At 25.4% G+C, this 23,875-nt stretch overlaps 1 protein-coding gene across 1 annotated transcript in view; it reads left to right on the top strand.

Moving 5' to 3' along the window:
• The first annotated feature begins 853 nt into the window (after positions 1-853).
• Positions 854-23,875, top strand: part of LOC114119029 (nephrin-like) — a 395,167-nt gene continuing 372,145 nt past the window's right edge. Inside the window, exon 1 of the mRNA XM_027980484.2 lies at positions 854-1,514. Within this exon, the coding sequence (XP_027836285.2) occupies positions 1,379-1,514 (136 nt within the window). The 5' untranslated portion in view covers positions 854-1,378. The remainder of the gene's footprint in view (positions 1,515-23,875) is intronic.

Here is a 23,875-nt window from a genome sequence, read left to right as displayed (position 1 = left end):
GAATGAATATCATCATTTTTTCAAGTCAGAAATTCCCGACTGCAAGTTTAAAATTTTTTAATAAAAAAAGAAAATACTTTTACTTACAAAATATAAGGAATGTTAAAAATAAAGTTGAGGGTGCTTTCACAGTTACTCGGAAAAATAATATAATCTATAGCTGATTAAGATAATATTATTGTTAATATAGTTTGTTTTTAATTACTACAGAATCTAATATTATAACATTTTATTTAACTGAAATTACATTTAAAATCGTTCCCTTTTAAAAATAAAAAAAAAATTTAAACCAAATAGAAATTCAATATTACGTAGAAATATATTATAATATTATATAATATTTATATGGTTAATATGCTGATTCTCGGTAACAATAATAATATAAGATTTCGATAAAAAATATTTTAAATCCTGTTATCTTGTCAATTCTAAAATGTAATAATGACGTATAATATTACCTTGTCTCTCGATTGAATACAAATGTTAGTTAACTAAATAAGTAAGCTAATAAGCCTTAAGTCGAGAATCTGCCAACTTTCAATCTGGGTGACCCCATTATACCCTCAAATTCCGTTTGATTGATAGCACACATACGCCGTGATGTGCCGCTTATAAATTATATTTTAATATTACCAATATTACCATATTATTATTATTATTTCCTATACCTTGGTATAAAAACAACTAGTCCGATGGTACATCACCGTCGGGGCTGTGGCGGTGAATGGTACACTCGCCGAGTGCCGTCGCCGCAACGGACGACGACGAAGTCTCCGCGCGCGCTGCCGCTGCCGTCGCCGCCGCCGACGCCGCCGAGCACACACGACGACCACTCCGCGGATACGACCGGGTTGGGTGGTTAGGCAGTCATCTGGCGACCGGTGTTCGATGCACATTGCCGTTGTCCGTGTCTCTCATGTGTGCGCCACGAGCGCGTGTGTACGATAATACATTACAATAAAATAATAATAATATTTATGTGCTCCGTCAAACCACCACCGTCGTCGCCCTCTCGCGTCCGATACGTAAACATTTTCGCCGATTAAAACGGTTCCGATTTTCGTCATTTGTCTTTGTCGTCGTCGAGTGTTTTCTCTATTTTCCGTTCCGCACACCATTCGCGACGTAAAAGTCACGCGGACTGCGTCTCCGGCACCAAGTCCAGACGGTAATACGCTACGTGTCCGCGGCTCCGGAGTGATGACTTGACTACTCGAGCGGAGCCTTTTCGCGTCCGTTCTTTTTTATGTTTTAACATTTTTTTTTTTTTTTTTTGAAAACGATCGGCTGCGTGTCAGTATTATTATTTTTTTGTTTTTTGAATTCATTCGTTTTAATTTTCTTTTCGTCGGAAAAGATCGTGTAGGTCGCGTGTGACATGAAGACGGCTGTGCCCGTGATATGTGCGCTCGGGTGTTTGCTGATCGTCACGGTCCGCGCCTCCGTGGACAGCGGCAGCGGCAGCAGAGGAGCGCCCAACGAGGCGTCCGTGACTATCATCGATGATGAAACAGGTAAGCTAAAACTAATATTATTATAATGTTATGAATTACGTTAGGCATATAGATATATTTTTATGTTTTAAATATTTACTTATGATTAAAATAGTGTATCATAATCCGAGAGTTCTGTAGGTTAACCGTATCAATTTAATGGTACATATTTTAGTAATTGCGTTTACTCGATTTTTGTCGTGCACCCTTCGACCACAATAAAAATATTAACATTAATTAAAGCCTTTTAACTAAGTAACGCAATGTTAATATACAAAAAGGTAGGTAATATAATCAAAATACGGATGTTGTTATAGAATGGAATCGTCGAAGCTGTGTCCCATGTACTGCTAATTCTTACGCAAATAATATAATTATTATAATAATAACTGTTATACTATCCATCTAATGGTGTAGGTAATATCATCCTTAAACGGTTATTTCTATATTAATAAAAACCTTCAATGATATTATGTACCTATAATAGTTCATTTTCCATAAAATTATTATATAAGTTGTATTTTTATTATATTATTATGACACGTGTTATTAAAGTTATATTTTTTTACCACTTATTTTTCAAAAAATATTTCATTGATTTAACATTATTATTTTTTTTAAATAATATAGAAAATAAGTAAAATTAGAACTGTAATTAAATTAATGATGATTATTTAAATTCTTCTTTCATTTCATGATGATTAGTATATTATATTGTTTATGAGGGATTTACAACTTTTTAAAATTATAACAATTCCTGAATTTTCTTTGTTAATAATTAGGTACTTTAATTCTAAAAATTAAAATATTTTTAAATTAGTTCGAAAATAAATTCCTTGAAAACATCGATTTAATTATTATTTTTTTCTTAACATAATTTTTTTGTTAAAGTCAAAACACCACGATTCCGCGTAAAACGTATTTTAGAAATAACAGCCTATATTATCATTTTGTACGTTACTCGTAATTCAACGACAAGGTGTCGACGTTTAATGCTCAAAGTTTTTCACACTGAGTATAGGTCCAGTAGAAATTTCGCCAAAGAAATGGCTTGACTTCTGATTACTTTTTAAAACCACCAGCTGGTATAACGGTTATTATTAAGGTTTCATTTTTCGTATATGTGTCCGTTGATTAAACATTGTTAGGAAAAAAACAATTGACAATAATGAAATGTCATAAATGTAACCTATATTTGAGTATAACTTTAAAGGTGATCGATAACAAAAAAAAATCTTTATAAATAATATATCTAATTCAAAAATAAATTTGGAGACAGAACAACAATTGAAATAATTTATAAAAACTTAAATTTTATAAAAAAATATCGAAAAATATATAAGTGAAAATATGAAAAAGTAAATTGTATTTAAAAGAATTATGTGGTTCGGGGTGTATCGATATTCCTTAACTACGAAGTGTAAAGTTATGATGTAAATCAAATTTAAGATAAAAAAAAAAAAAAAAAAACTAATAAATATTACTACTAGAATAGCCATCGTGTATCTTATAAACATACACACACACAGATATTATCTGATATTTTTTTATCTCACGGGTGAGAAACTTTCTTGTGATGTGGTCCACCCTGAGGTTTAAAATATGCGTGTATAATATTTAATACTCATGTACAAAAGTTTTGAAAAATGTAGTTTTATTCTTCATTTGACATAGAACTGACAAAATGCAAAATGTTTTATGTTGAAACTTTGCATTAAAATATAGGTGACAGAATTGTGAAAAAAATAAATGAAAAGGAAATTAATTTTAGTCATATAGTTTATAATGTTTATACATATATAAATAAACATGCAAGTAGAATTATGTTTTATAAATAACTTACTATAGCAAGATACCTGCAATAAGAAATACCTAGGTTTCGTAGATTAAATATAGTTTAATGAAATTGTAGTAAGTGCAATAAGCTTAAAATAGTTAAAATTAGTTAAAGTATTTAAAACACATTATTACTCATACAAAACAATAATAATTATCTAACTTCAAACATTTTAAAATTTCTATGATTAATAGTTTTCAAATTACAAAAACAAAAAAACAAAATAGATATTATCAAAAACTGGTATGTACTCTAGCTTTTAACCACCTTCGGGTGGAAGATAGAAGCATTTTTCTGCTTTAAAACGTGACTGCAATTAGTCAATAAAATATAATACTTTGCTCATCTTAATTTATAATATTTTCAACTAATTTATTAATATTTTAAAATTACATTTTTATGAATTGAGAAGTTCTCAGAAACATATCATTTTGTTTTGAAATATGAACTTATACGTAATATGTTGTTGTTATTTAACAAAGTAAAAAAAATAAAAAACTGATGTAAATTGAAAATTATTTTATTGTAATAATATATAGTTATGTAATATCTAATACTCATGAGTATATCCATTTAAATGAATCACTTCGTGTAATAAGGACATAATATTATATAGGAGTAGCATACTATACAATTATTTTTAACTCAATAAATCACATATATTTTATAATGTTATTGATACTGAAATATTATCCTAATACTTTTAAAACGGTATTTGGATAAAAACTTATAATAAACAAATATTATATTTTAATTCCGAGATTAAAACTTTGCATTAGTAATTTTTTTTAATCATAATGTTGATATATCGTTTGATTACAATTTATTTGTAAATGTATTTTTTGAAATTACAATTTTCTGTTTTTACAGATACCTTAATTTCAATATATTATACTATATAGATTGGAATGTTAAAAAATTATTTATTTTCAACCAATTCGATTTGTAGAACGGCGCATCGAGTATGCAATTTAGTGTCTTCGATGTAAATGTGCATTATTTAATAATAATTTTATTATATTATAGGTATAATATTACCCCCGTTATGAAGGTGTTCAGTATTCTGTTATTATTTCAAAAAGCTTTTAATATTGCGTAGATACTTTAATTAAATTGTTATTGCAATAACTAGTGTTTGTGACGATACTGCAGTTAGTTAAATAATAATATTACATTTTCACTATACTTACATTACGCTATCGATATCAAAACAATATTCTTGAGGGACGATATAATAATATAATCATATTCCTTGTCTTTTATAAAATATGTTTGTATATAAAATATTATAAGATTTTATTTCATTTAGAAAAATTTAATTTAATCGATTCAACATTTTTAATGAAGCCATAAAATAAACTAAACTTAACCTAAATAGTACTTATTTTCTCATATACACTAAGTATATACAATATTCATTATACACATAGGTATTTATCGTAATATGACTAGTTATAAATTAATAAATAAATTATATTTATAAAATTAATATAAATATATACACATAAAACGACAGTAGCTAATATACGTTATAGTATTCTAAACATAATAATAATAGTTCTTCTAAAATATTCTAACCAAGACGTAATATACTTGTCCAATTTTTTTTCTTTGTTCATAAGCTTAATTTTTATTCCATATAACAAATGGAAAATGTTTATTTTCTTTTTGCTACTACAAGTTAATATTATTTCAGTTAAAGGAGAATTGTGTCTTTGGGCTAAGACCCAACACAAAGTATTTACTTACGTCAAATATTTTTTATTCTTGACATGAAAATTAGGTACCTATCCATAGAGATTCCAGCTAATTTATAATAATATTTTAGTTAAACTCCACTAGTAAGTTATGGTTTAAGGTTTTACTTGTATTGAATGTATAATTAGACATTAATTTTTATAATAAATTAGTAATTTGGTAGTTTAATATATTGTAAGTATTGGAATTTGGATACGCTGGCATTTAAAAAACTGAGTAGTGAGTATTTAAGTATTTTATTCTCATTTATATATTTGAAAACTCAATTAAAAACGAATCTAAACTCTACAGTCTATGCTGTTTATTTTTTTGTTTAGTTTAACGCACGTCTAAAAACTTGGAAATTCTAAGACTTTGAATAAAATTTAAGATAAACGTAAACTAATTTAAAATATAAAATCTACCTAAACATGACATTTAGTACGTTTTTTCTTAAAATTTAAAATAATAAAATTGCCAAATAACAAATAGACCAATCTTGATATTTTTTTATATTAATTTTAAAACTTTTGTTTTGTTTAATGTTTTTAATTAACTGCTAAACAAACTTTGTACATATTACCTACATATTATATAGAACCACGCGTTCCTTTATTATTCGTAAGAGATACAACCTATTCAAAATTGATCTTTTATATTATATTGTTTACACTGTATCTAGTCAAAGCATAGGAAGTATATTAGTAAGTTCTAAATGATCAACAGCACTTATGTTAAAACGGGTGTTATGGGTTTAGTATTTCACAAAGTTAAAAATGTTCATACATTGCTATTAAAATAATTACATTATTTTGTATTAGAAAATTAATTAATTAAATACTGACTCAAATATAAAAGCATTTCACACAGAGTGAAAAATAAAATGTATTGTAAAATAAAATAAAGTATGAACTTAATGAAAATAATTAACAAATATAAAGTATTATAAATATTTCCTTTATTATGTCGCAGACATTTAACTATTAGAATGTTTCTCATTTTACTATAAAACGATTAAGTTTAAAATCTTTTCGGAATTACTTTTTACTTTAATAACATGAATCAAAATTTTGATTAGTGTCGAGATAAATATTTCTTAAATTATACTTTTATAAATAATAATTACAATAAGTTAAAGTAGTAATTAATAATTTTCTAATTATATAATGTACAAACATTTTGTATTAGGAGTGAGTAAATTTAAATAATTATTTATTTCTATATTCAGTGTTTTTATTTTTTTGAAAACCACTTTGCTTATCGAATGCTTGGTAAATAATCAGTAAAAATAACTTTTCAAATTCTTAGACAGCATAAGAATTAATATTATTTTAAAGTTATGATATTTTTTTATAATAGATTTTTTTGGCTTAGTCAACTATTTCGAAACATATCTGATATACATAAGTTTTATACAGTTTATACAGTTTTTATACATAAAGTTTGTATTTTTAATTAAATTTGTAAAAAAATAAAAGCTCCACCATTCAAGTGGCATACAATCAATATTTATTAATATTCCTATATTATATTATATTGATAGTAATTATTGCAACTTGAGTATATCTGAATTCATCCATCACAACTTACTATTTAATACAAATTTCTCTTATCAATAATTCTCCATATATAGCTAATTTTACTGATTTTCAAATCGTATGAAATGTAAAACATAAAACGTCATACATTTGTCCCTTGAGGATAATTTAACATCGCATCGTCATTTGTCATGCGATATAATATGCGCAGTTTAAAGTATAAAATATTTACATGCTATTTTTGTTTTATACTCAGCATTATTTTCATACATTTTATTTTTAAATTTACAACCCCACAAAATAACTGTTATCAAATTTAATCGTACAATTTAAAGTAACGATTGTAAATATTTTTTTTTAATACCAAAAATAAAATAATATAATGTTATATATAAATAAAGCTATATTTAAAAATGTATAGACGAGAAAAATATTTGTTAATGCATTATAAGAACATAATTTTTTTTTTAATTTTAAGCTTGAAGAGCACACCTATGATGAAAACCAATATATTTAATACATTATATATTTGTATTTATACGCTTAAATCTATTTTAAACAGTCACTATATAGTATATAATTTGGGATTTGTGTAAAATAAACAATTTGCTGCATAGAACCAAATATTTATTCCTTATAGTATTAACGTTTTTAAAATAGAATAATTCATTTTGAGATATTTATTATTGTAAAAAATATAAAATACTCCAAGTAATATAAAATTATGATTAATGATAACCAAAATTAAAATTTAATTCATCATTTAAAAATGATTTCTTTTGTATATTACATTAAAATTAAAATACTCTTTAATTTTAATAGTTTTAAAATTGTAAAAATACAAAAATACAATATATTAATGTTTAATTGTTACAAAATATTGTTTTAATAAAATCAAACCAATTAAGTTAAAATAACTTTATATTTATTATATAATTAAATTTATTATCCAATTAGCATATTAATTTAAATGAAAATGAAAATTTAATATTTTTAAAACGGTTATTACTATGTTGTATTTATTTAAGCTATACTCACAAATTAATAGTACAAATGTTTGTGTATTATAATTTTTGTAACATATAATGACTCAGTTCAGTCAGTTTACCTTCACTAGATTCTTTAATCTAAACACCATGTATTTGATTATTTGGTGTCGGGGACGACTAAAAAGTTACATAAGAAACCATTTCCTTGTATGCTTATGTGCTTAACAACAAATCATCATTTAGTAATAAAATTGTCGTTTTATAATTCCCAAATATCACGAGTTGTTTAAAATATAAATATCCACTACTTTTGAATCTAATTCTGAAAGCCTATCTAAACCACACCATATATAGAATATATGAACATGCAATTTCCGGTCCATCGGTCAAACTTGGTTGAACTCGTTTGTTGTAAATCTTAAGTCCCTCCGGACCTTTATAGTAAACAATATATGCTTAAAGTTCTCCAGCAAAGCTGAGCTATATTTTTGTCGTCCGTGTTCTTAAAAAAATATAACTGACGAAGAGAAAAAAAAAGAGAATAATAAAATGCTAAACACATATACATATCTATACATATTTAACGAAAGGTCATCTTTTGGACTTATTCATACGCATTTGAAAAAGGGTTGGTTGGTTCGTCCCGATGGACCATTATCTCATTTGAACTGTTGGCACAATGAAGTGTATAAACGTGTTTAAGAATATTCTTAGAGTATCGTGTCTAGAGCATTTATTAATTATGGTTAAATATAAAAATAGCTTTAAGTTAAATATGCATGAAATTATCATGATCCAAAATTATATTGAAGTTATAAAATTAACAACGTTGTATATCTCTTCAAGTGGCTAGTATTTGTAAAATAATTTTACTATTTATCATCGTTGTAAAATAGTCTTAGAAACTTAAAGTTCATAATTTAAACATATCAGCATGTCCTAGAGTATTATAATATCAACTATTAAATTTAAATTTCAAAATTCTGAAAATCCTAATCTATTCGAAACTTTACTAAATAATAGTTTGCATTAAAATAGTTACCCGATGTTAATATTTTATGTGCTCTATTAAAAAATATCATAAGTAAATTGTGAAATATAATTACAAGTTTAACGAACATGTTTTAAAATCATATTATTTATACAGTTAAAATAGATTAACGTCTTCACACATATGAGTATTTGACGCATATATATATATATATATTTATATTAAAATTTACGCATGCATAGCATAGTATAAAATTTATACAATAGCTTATGCGGTGTTGCGTAATAATAGGCAGAGAAAAAATGCATGAGCACTAGTGCACTACAAGTACTAGCGTTAAGGTAGTACCTACGAAGGTAGTTTACAAAAATAAATCATAAAATCTTGCATGTCATGGAATTCAGCAGGTGTTTCTCTACTTTTCCTCACGCATTATTATGCTTGTGAATTACAATACATTTGGTGTCGTTTTCTATATGAACGTAGATATGCCAGCATTAGAATTATAACTGAGTATAATGCAGATATCGTTTTATTCGTACACCTTATTTGCATATAATATTATAAATTATTATTTTCCACTGATGATCAGTTACAAGATGGAATACATAGAGTAATTTTTTCTATATGTGTATAAAATAAATATGAAAAAAATATGGTATATCAATAATCAAGGCTCAGATAATTATGAACTAAATAATTTACGTATAGAGTTAGTGAATCAATATTATCTTACAGTCAAAACAAAAAAATATATATATTAAAAAAATTATACTACCTAATATCGTAAAGACGTAAAAAGTAAAATTATCAAATTAATTGCTTAATTGCTTATTAAATGTTACTGGCATACTAGGTTGTGTTATGTTTTAAATTATTACCTTTATGGGATCATATTTGAAACACGTAGTCTTCAAAATAAAATCTTCTACTTAAATTATTATGCTAATCTTCAGATAGTATTTTTAAAATGTATTTATTTTTTTATCAAAATGTTTATACAGCTCAATATTAATATCAAAACGTATGTTTTAAAAAATAGATTTTAAACAAAACACTTGGAAATTTTGTATTTATTAAAATTTGGTGATGTTCTGAGTACAGTTTTGTATTTAAACTGCTATATAACTTAAGCAGGAACACTCGTTCACAGTATTTTATAAAATTAAATTATTTTACTAAAATGGATATCTTGCTTTAGTCGACCAGCTTAACTAATATATATTATACATATTATAAGAACCCTTTGAAACTGGTAGCCGTACTTACAATGTGTATTTACGTTGATATCGTCCAATCTCTCGGGTTTTAAATTTTTCGAATCAAAAAGCGCAAAGTGAGATTGAAGCTAAAAACTTTAAGTTCGTCAATGGTTGGAAGGTTTTAAAATTGTGCATCATTCGTGAACAATGGGCTGAATTTAAACTTGAACGGAATCAGTGCGTTTCCTCATCCCTGCAATACTAACTGTATATTTATTGATTTACCACAAGACAAATATTGAAATATGGAATATAAATATATTTGAATTTCTTTATGTTTGACTATTATATAAAAACGGGGCAAAAGCTTAAAAATTAAACGAATATACCTATTATCTTAGAAGCACTTCATGGGCAGATTTACTGATTAACTTACATTCGTCTTCGATAATTGGGTAGATTGGAAATGGTACATTGAAAATACGCAACAGAAATGGTATGCGAGTGAGTATAGCAGTCGATAGAACAAAAACCCAAGTACTTTCAGATTAACGAATTGATAATAGATTTTATAGTATAGAGTTTAGACTATAGAGTATAGATGATATTCGAATGTTGAAACTTGAAATAGTTATAGAGCACACAAAATGTATTCAAAGTAGGTAACTTATAGTTTGGTATACAGCATAGAAAATATTGTACTTCTACGATTTTTCTACGTATGACTTAATAAATCAGTAAATAGGCAAATATAAGTAGTACTATTAAATTTAAGTACATTTTTTTTTCAAATTTTATGTATCATAATAATTTGAAAATACTTCTATGATAATATGAAATTCTATTATATTTGTTATACTATGTATGTATATGCGTTATTTTTTAATTGCTTTTAATTCTTTGTGTATTCAACATTTTTTTTTTTTAAGAAAAGATGTTAGTTATATTATAATTTGTAATTAATACTTAAAAAACAAATTAATTAACTTAACCAGTTTAAATACCTATGTTTTTTTTTTGTTAATAAAGTTTTTATAAAAACTTCTTTTAAGTCTTTTTCGTCTTCGATAATTGGGTAGATTGGAAATGGTACATTGAAAATACGCAACAGAAATGGTATGCGAGTGAGTATAGCAGTCGATAGAACAAAAACCCAAGTACTTTCAGATTAACGAATTGATAATAGATTTTATAGTATAGAGTTTAGACTATAGAGTATAGATGATATTCGAATGTTGAAACTTGAAATAGTTATAGAGCACACAAAATGTATTCAAAGTAGGTAACTTATAGTTTGGTATACAGCATAGAAAATATTGTACTTCTACGATTTTTCTACGTATGACTTAATAAATCAGTAAATAGGCAAATATAAGTAGTACTATTAAATTTAAGTACATTTTTTTTTCAAATTTTATGTATCATAATAATTTGAAAATACTTCTATGATAATATGAAATTCTATTATATTTGTTATACTATGTATGTATATGCGTTATTTTTTAATTGCTTTTAATTCTTTGTGTATTCAACATTTTTTTTTTTTAAGAAAAGATGTTAGTTATATTATAATTTGTAATTAATACTTAAAAAACAAATTAATTAACTTAACCAGTTTAAATACCTATGTTTTTTTTTTGTTAATAAAGTTTTTATAAAAACTTCTTTTAAACTATTTGATATTCTGGCAAAGTTATGATTGTATCTAAATAATTATTTAAAATTAAAGATTAATATGTTTGTATACAATATTATATTTATAGAAATATATTTGTAAGCTTAAATTAATTAAAAATAATTCGATTTAAACTTGCGTAAGCACAAAGAAACCTAGTGGAATTTTCAGTATAATCAATTAATGATTTTTACTTAAAATTCCTTATCTATCAAAACTTTCTACTTCAACATTGGAATGTAACCTTTAATAACAAATCCGCCATTAGAACATGCGTCAAGTGGCATTATATACTGCATAGTGCTCTTAATATATTATATTACTTATTATTATTAAGTCCATTTTTTTTCATCAGTAGGTACGTGATGTTTTTCAAAAATAAATTGAACACGTTCATAATGTTTCAAAGACTAAACAAGTAATCATTCAAATGCAATTAAGCTGTTTAACGCATTCTTATCCAAAATATTTCTCATGAGTCACGCATTCATGCGTACTTACTAAAAATTATTATATTATTTATTAAAATTAAATGATGTCAAATAACATATTGGTGTAAACGAAATTTTGAGTTATCATGGATATAGTTTGATCAAATTTCAATATTTTTATGTCAATATTGTTTATTAGAATATTATATTGTAGATGGAGTATTTTATATAGATAAAACTTGAAAGAATACAATTTAACATTTTGGAAATACGAATGAAAATTTATTTTTTAAATAAATGTTCAGACCTATGTTCAACAAAAAAATCTCTGATAGTTGTCAAATATATAATAATTATATAATTTTATAATAATACAATACATTTATTTTCATTTATTAGAAAGTCTAATAGTGTAATAGTATAATGATGGTAAACATTAATTCAATTTTATTTTACTCAAAATAAGCGATCACAAATTTACATAACAATATAATTATTAAAATCTATTATTAAAATAATTATTTTAAAAAATACAAAAAAAAAATGCTAGATTTTATCACGAAATGAAAAACGATTAGTTATTATATAAATTATGATTAGTCCATCTCGATTTGTCATAAAAAAAAAAAAAAAAAAATGAAAATAAACATTTTTCCTAAGAGAATATTTACTCAACTATCTATAAACAATTACAAAAAAATTAGTAAATTTTATATTTAGTTATTTTAATATTTGGATTGAAGTTCAAGTACAGTTTAATATGATAATTGACAATTTTTATAATGAATTCTTCTTGATATTAAACAAATAATTTTATAATTTATTCAACTAAAATTTAAAATAATTTATATTTTTATCACTACAATGGTATTATATTGGTGGTTGAGTATTATAGAAGATTCCCGGACCATTTGTTACGTTATAGTTATTTTATTTTTTAAGCTTTATAAAGTTTTTCAATTTGGTAATACTGATTAAAGTAAAATAATTTTTTTTCTAAATCTTCGTATGAAAAATTATTAAGCACATTAGATAATTAATCGTATTTTCTACGCGTGTGTAGAACAAATGTCATAATTTTAAGTTTAAATTTCATGTCACTGAACTTTTTCATTGAATATGTATGATAGCGAAATTCGTTATAGAAACACGTATTGTATCATAAGCGTGATAATGTTTATTGTGGCGCACTTATCTATTTCTTGTTAAATTTCACGTTATATTTATACAATTTCAGATATACAGTTTCATGACTAGAAAGTAGAAAGTTTAGAAAATTTATTTATTTAAAAGTTATTAAAGTCGGCAAGTGGGTACCGCTCTGCTGTACATTAGGAGGTGGGGTGGACCTCGGACTTGGGTAGGTTAAATTTGAATGCAATGATAGGTTAATACCGTTGTATACGAAAAAAGATTCTGAACGGAGATGATTTGTCAGTCTAGAGTATTTAACGTTAGATATAAATACAAACAATTTTATGGATTTTGAACTACAAAATAATTTGCAAATATTCATGATTTTGACGAATTTTTGTCGAAATTTGAAATTCAAATGCTAATAAAAAAAAAAAATTGTGCTTATGTATTCTTATAATTTTTTAATCACTATAAGAATAATATATGAGGAACTTTGTATAAAATTTTCAAATATTTTGATTGGGCCAAAAAGATTTTATAGACACTTCAAAAAAAATTTTTCAGAAAAATTTAAAATTTCAGTTGTCTATAAATAGCTCAAAAAATCTCAAAATATTTTGAAAATTAAATCATGTAAAGAAAATGCCAATCTAAATAACTGGTAAAATTTTCAAGTATCTACGACTTATACTTTTTAAAGAATAACAAATATTTAAAATCGTTTGAGGATAAATCGTTATCGTTTACGTTACGCGATTTCTTAAAAATTAAAATTCAAACGCACTTCACATTTTTCCTATAATGATGCTTCGAGTTTTCTCTATAGCTACTTGAAGAAAAACCTATGGAAAACTTAGTGTTGTATTTTTAATCCTTAGTTATAAACACAAAACATTTTATGCTTTTTCAACTTCAAAATTACTTTCAAATTTTCGCGTTTTCGACAAATTTCGTAAACATTTGAACTATAAACGCTTATAAAAAAAATTGTGACTAACGATTTTTAATTTTTTTGAGCTACAATAAGAACAACTTATAAGGAACCTTGTATTAAATTTTCAAGTTTTTTTGGTCATCCAAAATTTTTTTACCGACACTTCAAAAAAAATTCTCATAAAAATCGAAAATTTCAGTGGTCTATAAATAACACTAACATAAACATTTGGTGAAAATTTCAAGTATTTACAGTGATTAGTTTTTGAATTACAATCATATAAAAAAATCGATTCGGTCGAAAACTGGTTTTGCGTAAAAATTTTCGTTTTTCCGTCATTTTTTTTTGTTTTTCTCGATTTTTTTGAAAACTGTTGGAAAATGTTTATTTTTTACCTCTATAATGCACAAGGATATTCACTTTTCCATCGGAAACCACCCCCAAAGTTTGAAATTGAAGCATTATTTTGACTAGTTATGCTTTACACAGACACAAAAAAAAATAAATAAAAAAAAACATAGTTACATCATTGTTAAATCAATACATTCATCACTCCGTTCAGAATCTAAAAATTGATAAATTAAAGCAACACATTTTTTTAGATAGTTTTTAATAGTTCAACGTAAAGTAAAATATTTTATTTTAGATGTATAATTTTGAAATAAAATATAGCTTGAACTTGAAAATTGAATAAAAATAGTAATTTCATCTAAGTAACTGGAATCAGGTTTATTGCTATTAGTATGTATTATATGGATATGTCTAGTTCCAGATCATGCTTTTAAATTGTCCTTGATTGTGAATAGTTGCGTTCGTATAATAAATGTCTAAATGCTGTGATTGTACTAATTTGAATAACTAAAATAGTAGATACATTATAAAATATCGAAACACATATTGTTTCGCTCTTTTATTTATTATAAGTACACACATTGAATATAGAAATTACCCACTAGTTTTAGTATACACATAATATAACTATACTATAATTATAAGTTATATATCAATTAAATATACGTTTACTATATAGTAATAATAACTATTAGTGCATATATAAGTTTATAGTAGGTATTAGAAATAAAATATAAAAATATATTTATTGTTTATATAACTTTGTATATATTTTGAAAGGAAAAGTGGAATAGGTTAATTTAAAAAAAATATCATTGATGATAAAAAATTGCCACACAATTGCCCTGTATACGCTGTAGAGTGTAATATTATCGACCACGTCAATCAAGTGTTTAATACAATTTTTTCACGTCTCTTTTATCTTCCGGGGCTCTAATCCAGCAATACACACAATCCACAACCGTTGGACCGTTCATCTAACCTGTAGTGAGCTCGAAACCAAGCCGAGAATTATGGTACCGGTCACGTCCGTTTTCTGTTTGCTCGATTAAACCTATTGTACGTGTATATATAATAAACGATTTATTATTGTGTTAACAAAATATCAACTAATATATTATTATCTTTTCGATCAAAAGTCGATTGATGTCGCAGACGACGGTCTTTAATAATAATAATAATAATATTAAGTGTGCGAAAAATAAAATTATGTTTGGTAAACACAACGAAACGAAGTTATTTCTGCAGGAAAGTTATGATGTAATAAAGTGCATTGAAAAAATGTATTGCAATTCATAGTGCCGTTAAACGTTATAAATAGATAACGAGTAGTTTGGTTAATATTATTTATTGTTATTATTATCATTATAATAATAGATTATGAAAATAATAAGTTTTCCGATTTTACGTTGTATACATATACCTAATTCACTATATTACAAACCCCGTGTAACGACTTCTGTATTAATATACGAGATGGCGACGGTATCGCGTGGAGTGCTGTTCGCGAGTTAAAAAACAAAAATAATAATAATAATAATAATAATAATAACAGTATTAATATAAAAAAAAAGCTTAAAACGTTTTTTGATCGTCCCCCGATACAGCCGTCCCAGTATTCAAGATATTTTTCAGTTGACTAACGAAAGGGAATTTTATTATTTATAATCTATTAGAAAAATAAATATTATTACTGTCATTATATATTGATTAGCGACAATATTATTCTCACTCTGTATATACGCGTATATAATGTATAATATACACTTGGAACGACGTTGCTCAGTATAGTATCATAATGAAGTATATAATAGGTTTCACATCGCCATAATATCACTGGTATATCGAAGTAAAAGTGAAAAAAAAAACAATAATCATAATATCATTATAATAATATTAATAATAAAAAAAAGGTAAAATTCGTTTGAATGCGAGTAGTTAACTATATAGATATAATAATATACTATCAACTGTGGTGGTTAAAACCGGAAACCAGAAAGTTACAGTCAAATTATATATATATATTTTTTGATTTTAACGATTTCGACCCTAAAATTATATATTTAAATTAAACGACGTGATGCAACTAACACGAATGTTGATAAATACCTCAGTAAATAAATATATATATATATATATATGTTAAAATATGTTCTCACAGTTTATATGAGACGTGTGTCAGTGTTATAATATATTTATATAAATACTATAAAGTCTATAATACATTAATACGATAGGCTCATATATTATATTATATATATATATGTTAAAATATGTTCTCACAGTTTATATGAGACGTGTGTCAGTGTTATAATATATTTATATAAATACTATAAAGTCTATAATACATTAATACGATAGGCTCATATATTATATTATATATATATATTTGAATTAATTTTAAAAGTGGGTGTAACGAATAATGATTATAATTATTATGCAACATTCTGTATTATTCTGTTAAAACGATCTAAGTATGGTCAATATTCAAAACTATATTCATGATAATATATTTAAGAGTACACAAAACGCAATATAATTAACACAATTTTGATTGTATCCTTACTTAGAAATAATTACAATTTACAGAAAATGTTGCGTTCACTCAAGAATGCTTTACATTGATGTTGTCTCAATAATATTTTTGTTAAATTTAATAAAATAAAGCTTGACGAAAAATAAAAATGTTTCTGACTACAGTATTCATTACTAATCAAACAATCGGCTATAAATACTCATAATATAATATGAAAATATATAAAAAAATATTTTTCAACTATATTCTGTTTTGACTAAAATTTTGAACGCATTTTTGTTTTACTATAATATATTTATAAGTTTTTATTATAAAGTATAATACTGAAGGTGATTTATACATGGCGTACACTTAAACTCATGTTATATTTAGATTAGTCTAATATTATAAAAAGTAAAAAACATAATAATAGTATTATACCGTTTAAATACACTTTTATTATTATTATATATTATTATTTTATATTAAAATCATATTTTCGATCGTAAATATGAAACTGGCATGTACAGGAAATGTAAATTTGTAATATTATGATGTATTCGTATTATACATGGTAATTACCAAACGTAATTACTAAACGCGATTAATTAAATAATTGTTCGATGCATTGCTGCAAGTCGGTGCATAATAATACAATGTGTAATGAGGTAATTTCGTTTATGTATTGATTCTAAAAAAAATTAACGGTTGAGCATACTGTCCTCGGGTTTAATGGCAAACGTGTGATAGTATAAGCCAAAAACACATTTTATAAAACTTTGTTTTTCCGTTTTCTAAATTATTGTTCCGACCATTTTAGTTGTTTTTTAAGACTATGCCCGATAAGGTTTTTTTATAACATTTTACCCGTAAACATATATAACAATCAAGGTTTTCGAGAAAAAATGTTACATATTGGTTAAAAAAGTATAGAGTTCAAGAAAGTTGCAGGTGTGACATACTTATACTATACATATCAAATTCGTCTCGTTCTTAAAAATTGTGTAATGACCTAATGGCTAATTTCAATATATTTTTCGCTACTATAAAATCCACAGTATTTTTGAAGCGAAAATTGGTTTTGTAGATGATTAATCACGCAAATTAATAGTGTTAAGTATTAGCCTGAACTATGGTGTATTAAAATAACGCTATAAAATTACACCTCAATTAATGGAAATAAGTTTTCAATAAATACTGGTTAGGTGGATTAAATGCGAAAAATTATACTGATAATTTATATAGTTAAATATTTTGATTTCCCCACTACACACACACACACACAGTAATCGATAACGGGCTTGTCACCACAAATCCAAAATTTATCTGCAATTGTTATTATAATGTTTAACTATAAATGAACGTATTTAATTTTTTCGGTAAGGTAGTTGTTTGCTTATTATAATGATATTGTACATATACAGATATTTTGGTATTTTAAATTGCAGAAGACTTGTGAGATCGTTGGCCAGGTGAAACAGTTTTACATACGCGTAAGAAACGAATTTAAGAGGTAAAATGTTGTATTACATTATACACTATCGTGTTTACATTGGTGTCGCGCCAAGGCGCTGGTTCTCTTTTTAGTGTCGAGTGGTTAGTAGAGTACCTAACTGTTATAAAATGAAGGACTTCGTTGCGCCAACGAGTAAACAACAGTTGGATCTCGCAAGTGACTTTCGGTTTCTTCTTTAGCGTTCGGATACCTATCTTAACTATATTACGTTTTCTTTCTAATTCATTTTGCCGTAAGTGATGGGGGTGGGCACTCCATACTGAGTATATAGATTATATATGTAGTAATGTGTACTTCCGTTGCATGAGGTTATAATATATAAGTTGCGTTTAGTGTATGTATAACACGAATATTTTTTTTTAAGGGAGTTTTTTTAAATGTCTTCTATATACCTATTGATTAAACAAATAGTTTGCCAACAAGAGAAACTACCGAGAGTTTAATCTGGTAGTGCATTTTTCGTCTTCGTTAAGTAAAATTTTATTTTCCATTTAATTTCGATACTTCATCATTTGCGAGAAATAGTATTATAATACGGATGTACTTGTTGATTTTTCAATAAGACAACACTTGTCGAGATTAATTCTAATGAACGGCAGCTATTCATTACTAACGTAATTGGCATGTTATTATATTCATTACTAAAATAACAACTAATATACACCTGCATCATTATTCATTAAAACTCCGTGTTTATTTTAAACGCAGTGTATAACATATTTAAAAATGATGGTTGGAAGATTTAATAGCTACTCGTTTGTATACTGGAAGTACTAATTTATTTATGAGTTTTTGTGAATATTGTGGAAGATGAATGTCGACTATAATATTATTATAAAAATAAATAAGTATATTTTTGTTTTTTTTTAAAAAAAAAAATTAATATTTACAATATCTGTTGGGGTAGCATAATAATATGTAAATATGATAAATATTATATTATATTTTAACTTCAATTTTATTTGTGAAATAATTTAAAGAGGGAGGCTAACCAATGATGAAATCTAACGTGATATATTATTTTAGATTAATAAATATCTGCGATATTTTTTCCTAAGTCAGTGAATGAGATTTATAGAATGTGTATTGGATAAAATTTGAAATACTAGAGGTTTAGTATGGGGTCGTAAATTTAAAATAAAAATATCTGTAATGTTTGGTGACTATTATTTTGATCACCCGATTTTATTTTGAGGTCAGAGTGTAATAAGGATTTAGGTACAAACCAAAGTGCAGAGGAGTGATCGATTAGAATGCTAACATAATACGAATTTGTTTATTCATTTAAATAAAAAATTATTGCAATTTATTTAAAAAAAAAATGATAAATAAACAAAATTAAACAATTGAAAAAAAAATATGTATACATATGAAAAAAATAAAGGTTTTGAGAGAACTTAATAGAAAACGATAATATTATTTTGTTTTTACAACAAAAAAATTATTTCGATATATTTATAAAATGTATATTTACCATTTGTTAATCTTACATTAAATATAAAATTCATCAAAATACTTTTGTCTTATGTAGTATATTAATAATATGCATACTTCCCATTTGTCAATTTTGCATAAAATATAATATTTACCAGAATATTTTCATTTTCTGTTCTCCTGAAGCTGTCTCGTTCGCTGTCTTTAAACGAAAATAACACGTTTTAAAAATATAAAAATACACAAGACGAAGACATTCATATGTCAGGCTATTAAGAGGTATTTTCAAAATTTTGGTTGTTATTAAAACGGCTTACATTATTCGAGGTGTTTAAAATTAAATTAACATTAAATCGGTCAACATCTACAACGCTTATGGTTTGAGTGATATAAAAATCCTTATGATACTCTTCATTAAAATTGTTGTTTGTTTTTATTTTTATGGTAGATTTCGTCTAAAATCAGATGTAATTGAAACATCATGGTGTAATATGTAATTCTATGGTTAGTCACTAGTCATATTACTGTCATCCAAATATCGGCTATATAGTGTAGATATAAATGGTTGCGTATGTTGATGCCTATTCATGTTAGTACTGTAGTAGCTGTTGTAGCTGTATATCCCACTAAACAACTTGTTAAATATTATTATACACTACATTTTAGTTCTAAAATTTTAACGTTTCAGTATTATATTACTTTTTAATGTCTACGATACACTGAAATTAAATCCCTTATCATTAACGGTCCGTGTAAGGAAAATCGAATGTCTACAGCTATAATATTATTAAATTTATATTATTTCTACGATATTATTTTAAGCATACAGATGTTGTTATATAAGTGTATTATATTAGTTTATTCGTCTATGTGAATAAACAATAAAACGAAATATGCATAGTTGAGATATATATATATATATATATATAGTATATTAGTTTTTTATTGATCATATTAAATATATTATAATGTAGCTGTAATATTATTAATTATTAAAACATAACATCTGCAGTCGAATATTGAATTTGAAATTTCTCGGTTGACGGTGTTCATCAAAAACAAATAGAATATAATCCATTCAATGTTAACTATAGTACTGTGATAGTAAAAAATATATACTTGATCTTTGTGCGGGTGTACTCAATAACACGACGTTTTAAATGCATATTATATAATATATATTTAGTTGTCCCTTTTAAGGGCTAAGTTGTTCACGTTTATCGATGTGGCACTAATAATCGACGCACCGTTCTCGCATATTATTGTATATTATTTACATTTATTGAATATTTAATATGCGAAACTTTAAAAAAAAAAAACGCTCGTCTCTATTATAAATGTTTATTATAATATAATAAAACGGCGATCACTGAAATCCAATATTCGCAGACAAAAAAAAAGTAAAATGTATATATGTATATAAATTATCAAACGTAAGTGATTAAATGCGCTTCCACTCTACCGCCTTTCATTTCTGTGCGTAGTTCAACCGATTAACCAAAGCAGATAATCTTGGGCTCCATAACGATTTAACATAAAAAAAGACTATGCAACAAAAGTATAATAGAACCTATGTAATGCTGAAAATGTTGTTGTACTATATACATTGCAGCGATATTAGTTTATTGTATGATATACTTTAAAGGTTTAATTTGACTAACAAAATTCCAGGGTTTTTCGAAAAGTTATTAAATTAATATACGCTTTGATGTGCGTAAAACGACGAATTGCGTAATTTTTAGAAAAAAAACTACAAAAAGCGTAAAGGAATCCTAATTGAAAAAAATTTTTTCATCATTATTTTTATCGGAATTTATTTTACTATTATAATAATTAATAATAATAGCTCATAAAATATTCCACAAGGCACATACACTAAACGCATAAGAAACTTAAGACGGAACTATATATTATAGTTTTTCGTTGAAAGGTTGAAAGTTGCTAACTATATTCACTTTTAATGCGTTTTGCAACATTTTTACTATCTTATATTAGTTTCTAATGTGAACTCTGTTATTTAAAAGTTTCCTAAATTTAGAAAGCCTTGAAGACAGACGCCTGATTGTGGTGCACTTAAAATGCCTATGCACGCGTCGCCGTGTGTTCGTTATTTATTAGTTGTTATTTATTAATGTTATTACATATTTTTGGTGTTAAGTAAATATATATACGTATTGTAGTTGATGATTGACTTACACAGTTAAAAAACTTTTTATAGAATATATCATATTCTATAAATGGTATTGGTATATAGATAATAAAAAGTATTCAATAACGACGTAATTTTCATTCTCGAGACTTAATATTTTGACTGCAGCCTGCACTAAACCCCCCATAGGACAATATACGTATAGGTAATAATATTATAATAAGTGACTTTTACGTTTTATGAACAAGTTTCAGTTTTTCATGAAGATAAATATGTATTTCAAGGAGGCCAATTTATTTTATCACTTGGCTTGCTATTTTATACTGTAAAAAAATCACTTAAAATTGTACACAAGAACGTTTAACTGTGTGATTATAATATTATTACAATCACATAATTTATTTTATTTATAAACTTAGTAGTGCAACATAAAATAAAATTAGGCTCTTAAAAAACGTATTGCATCTTACCATTCAAAATTATGAATTTGATTTGTTGGTGAATTTCTTCTGCTCAAATATTTTTTTTCTTTATTATTAAATATATTTAAAATTTATACAAACAGTAAGTAATAAGTAAATTTTAGAATAATATAAAGAATATAAATCAAAAATTGAATAATTGAGTGGGGAAATCGTTCATAATCAGAACTTAAAATTCATTTTTTTATCCGTTTGATTTTTAATGTTAAATGCATTTCTTTAATTAACGTGATGTTAATTTTTTTGTCGTATAGTAAATATTTAAGTTGATTTTTGTTTTTAGTAATTCGTTTACATTTAATAATAATATTGATAAAGGTTAGATGTTACTTTAGTTAGTTGACATTTTTTTTAAAATTAATTTGTTGATGACAGTTGTCAAAAGTTAGGTAAAGTGAGTTGATAAGGGTTTAAAATTCGTTTAAGAAAGAAGTTAAATGTACAATTGAGTTTTTGTTTGGATTTATATTATTTGTATTTGTAGTGTCTGACTAGATTTAGCTATGTAAATTATTTTAGTCAGAAATGTTATTATATGTAAATTTGAAGTGCTATTAGACATTTTATTGGAGCTAACATATAACACGTATTGTTTATCATTACGATTACGAGTTGCGATTGGTGAGCTGTAATTATGTATTGTATATATACATGTGTCTCGCAATAGGAGCACCGAGCTAAAACGAAATTCTGACATCGTATTGCAAAGGCAATCGCGTTAAAAGCTACTTGAGAATGGTGGTCAGCGGCGTCGTGTACGCTTATTGCCATGAGAAGCGATAATAATAATAATTAGTCCGGACGTTCGACCGTGGCAAATATGTTATGGGCGCAGTTTATAACTCGTTCACACACATACACATATATATGTATATTATAGAATCATATAATTGTCATTTGCAAAGTGATGCAATATCCTGGTAAAACTACATAACATTAGCGACATTTAAAAAAATATATTTTAAGTAGTCATGAATGCAACGTGTTAAACTGACCTAACAATGAGAACTCTGCCATTGGAAAAATGTTAAAGTGGGTCAACATTTTTACCTTTCAGTGAAGGCTTAGGGAATGTTTAATAATCAATTAAATGTACAATATGAATACTTGGATTTTTTATATTACAAAATGAAGATTTGAACAAATTTCTCACAATTCACAATTTTCCACAAGTCAAAAGTTTAACTGAATAGTTTTATCGATGAACTAAATATTATTTGTTTTAAAATATGATGAATTAAGAGTAGTGTGCACTAATATAGGTATATAGGTATTTAAAACGTAACTTCTATCATTTTTTAAAATGTATTAACGTTATTAGCAATGTTTATAATGATTACGAAATTATGCAATTGCCTACATGAATTAGGCACTCTTATAGTCTTATGCTGCAGTCTAGTTATTTTTGACAATCTTAAAATACCAACATTTTTGGAATATCCTAAATTCCTAATACATTTTATA

Source organism: Aphis gossypii, chromosome X (assembly GCF_020184175.1).
Source record: "Aphis gossypii isolate Hap1 chromosome X, ASM2018417v2, whole genome shotgun sequence".
NCBI classification, from domain to species: Eukaryota; Metazoa; Arthropoda; class Insecta; order Hemiptera; family Aphididae; genus Aphis; species Aphis gossypii.
The sequence above is the reverse complement of the archived record's forward strand: the minus strand, read 5'-3'. Positions and strand labels throughout refer to the sequence as shown.